General features: G+C 32.6%; 1 protein-coding gene across 1 annotated transcript in view; it reads right to left on the bottom strand.

The window, feature by feature from the left end:
* Positions 1-1586: 1586 nt before the first annotated feature.
* LOC107092600 (glutathione S-transferase A-like) overlaps positions 1587-2002 on the bottom strand; it is a 12890-nt gene continuing 12474 nt past the window's right edge. Inside the window, exons 5-6 of the mRNA XM_015387163.1 lie at positions 1875-1975; positions 1587-1764 (exon numbers count right to left, since the gene is read on the bottom strand). Of these exons, the coding sequence (XP_015242649.1) occupies positions 1587-1764; positions 1875-1975 (279 nt within the window). The remainder of the gene's footprint in view (positions 1765-1874; positions 1976-2002) is intronic.

Here is a 2002-nt window from a genome sequence, read left to right as displayed (position 1 = left end):
CACGGCCGCCGTAGGCCGAGTGGCACTGAGCTGGGGCTTTAATTTGACTTGCATTTTATAACACACAAGTAGATTCTCTTGTAGGGAAAAATTTCAAGATTTTTTTTTTTTTGTTTCTTTTAATGACTTGCAAATTGGCTTTAAAAAAATATTTAACTGTTAATATTTTAATTATTCTGAACCATATTTTGTGTTGTATTCTCACTTAATAAAAAGCGACACTTTTAGAGGAGCAGCTCCTTAAGATCCGGCTCCCATAGTCTCGATCTAAACACCTCAAATCGTTTAGGACACTAAACTATGGCAGAAATGTATCCGGGTCAAGATAATAAGTGCTAAATCTCAGTAGTGCTGGCAGTGATGAAGGAATCAAGAAGAGGAAGAAGTATGCTTCCTACAGCCAATGCAGTTATCTTAGGGATTGACTAACTCAGACAATCCCTAAGATCCAGGATACTCCACAATCCTTTGTGTGACAGCATATGCACAAACTTCTTGAAGGGAAGTTTCAAGAGATATACTACATCTCAGGGGTACATTAAAGGAGACTTATTCTTGAAAAAGAAAACTGAAAAAAAAATACAAAGGTGAGATTCAACTCAAAATGTAGGGATATGTATTGAATAATTGTGCACCAAATTTAAGATTTCAAAGTTAAATTTAAACCTAAAAATGTAGGTTGAAGTATTTGTCATCTGTCAGCGATTTTTTTTAATTAAGTCAGCAAATGTCAAGAGTATTAAATAACTAACTTCTTGTTGCTACACCCAAATAAAATCAATTTCTCAAGAAGAAAAAATAGATATAACTGTCAATGTTTGAATTTCATTAACTTTAAACTTAATACATTTCTGATTATAGATGCTTGAAAATAGAACAGAGACCAGATGTGTTCAAAGCAACGTAAAACCATGCTTTAAACTCCAAAGGTTTTCTTCACTTTTGCTGGATTTGGAGACTGGTTGGGCTGGTTAGGCTCAATTCAATTCCGTTTATTTATATAGCATCAATTTACAATACATGTCATCTAGAGGCACTTTACAAAGACAATTCAACCAGATCATACAGTAAAACTGATTCAAAGATTTATATCTATGGAAAACCAGTTAATTGCATTGAATCATTGGCAATGTAACTTTGCAAAGCAACTCAAACAATGTAAACCTTTGAAAGTTAATACTGGTAATAGTATATGCTAATGATTACCAGAATGTACTGTTAACCTGATTATTATCTGATATCTAGAATTAAGATATCAGTCATAAGATAGTTAACACCATGATACAGGCTATAGGCTTAAAAAAAATCAAAAACACATTATGTCCCTATTGAAAGGAAATTAAGAAGCGATAATAAAAAATAAGTCACTGAATCAGTTAAGGAAGGGTCAGAAAGATTGTCATCATAATATGATTTATAAAGTGCTTTACTATTCAATAGAATTAATATTATAAAATTGATAAAGAATACAATGATGGTGATCTACCTACTTTGGTCTATCTATCTACAGGTTTTTAGAGTAAAATAAGTTATTTTTGTTATGAGTGGATGATTTAACATTCTAAGATATTTGGTAAAAGGAAATTTCAATGATAGTAATACTTAGATAAGTTTGCAATTATAAAGAAAGCAGCAAGCTTAGAAAAGCTAGAGATGGTGTTTAAGTGTTCAGACATCTTTATGGGTTTCAGATCGTTGTTCAACTTGAAACCACTTTGGAGGCTGTAGTATTTGGCCATTTTAGGGTAACGTTCTACAGACAGCCTAGAAAAGGAAACCAAAAAAAAAAAAAAAAAAAAAAAAAACAGAACACACAGTCATGATGTTGAGAACAAACATCTGGGTTCCAGCAAACTCTGTACTCAATTACATACCCGTAATGGAAGGCATAAGCGATGTTGGGAAAAACAATCACATCAGCTAAGGAGAATTTCCCTGCTATGATGCGCAGAACAAATACATTTAATACTGTCATCTGCATAACAAGTGACTTTTTTTCCCA

Source organism: Cyprinodon variegatus, unplaced genomic scaffold, assembly GCF_000732505.1.
Source record: "Cyprinodon variegatus isolate N-32 unplaced genomic scaffold, C_variegatus-1.0 Scaffold387, whole genome shotgun sequence".
NCBI lineage: Eukaryota > Metazoa > Chordata > Actinopteri > Cyprinodontiformes > Cyprinodontidae > Cyprinodon > Cyprinodon variegatus.
Note: the sequence above shows the minus strand (reverse complement) of the source record. Positions and strands in the feature narration are given on the sequence as shown.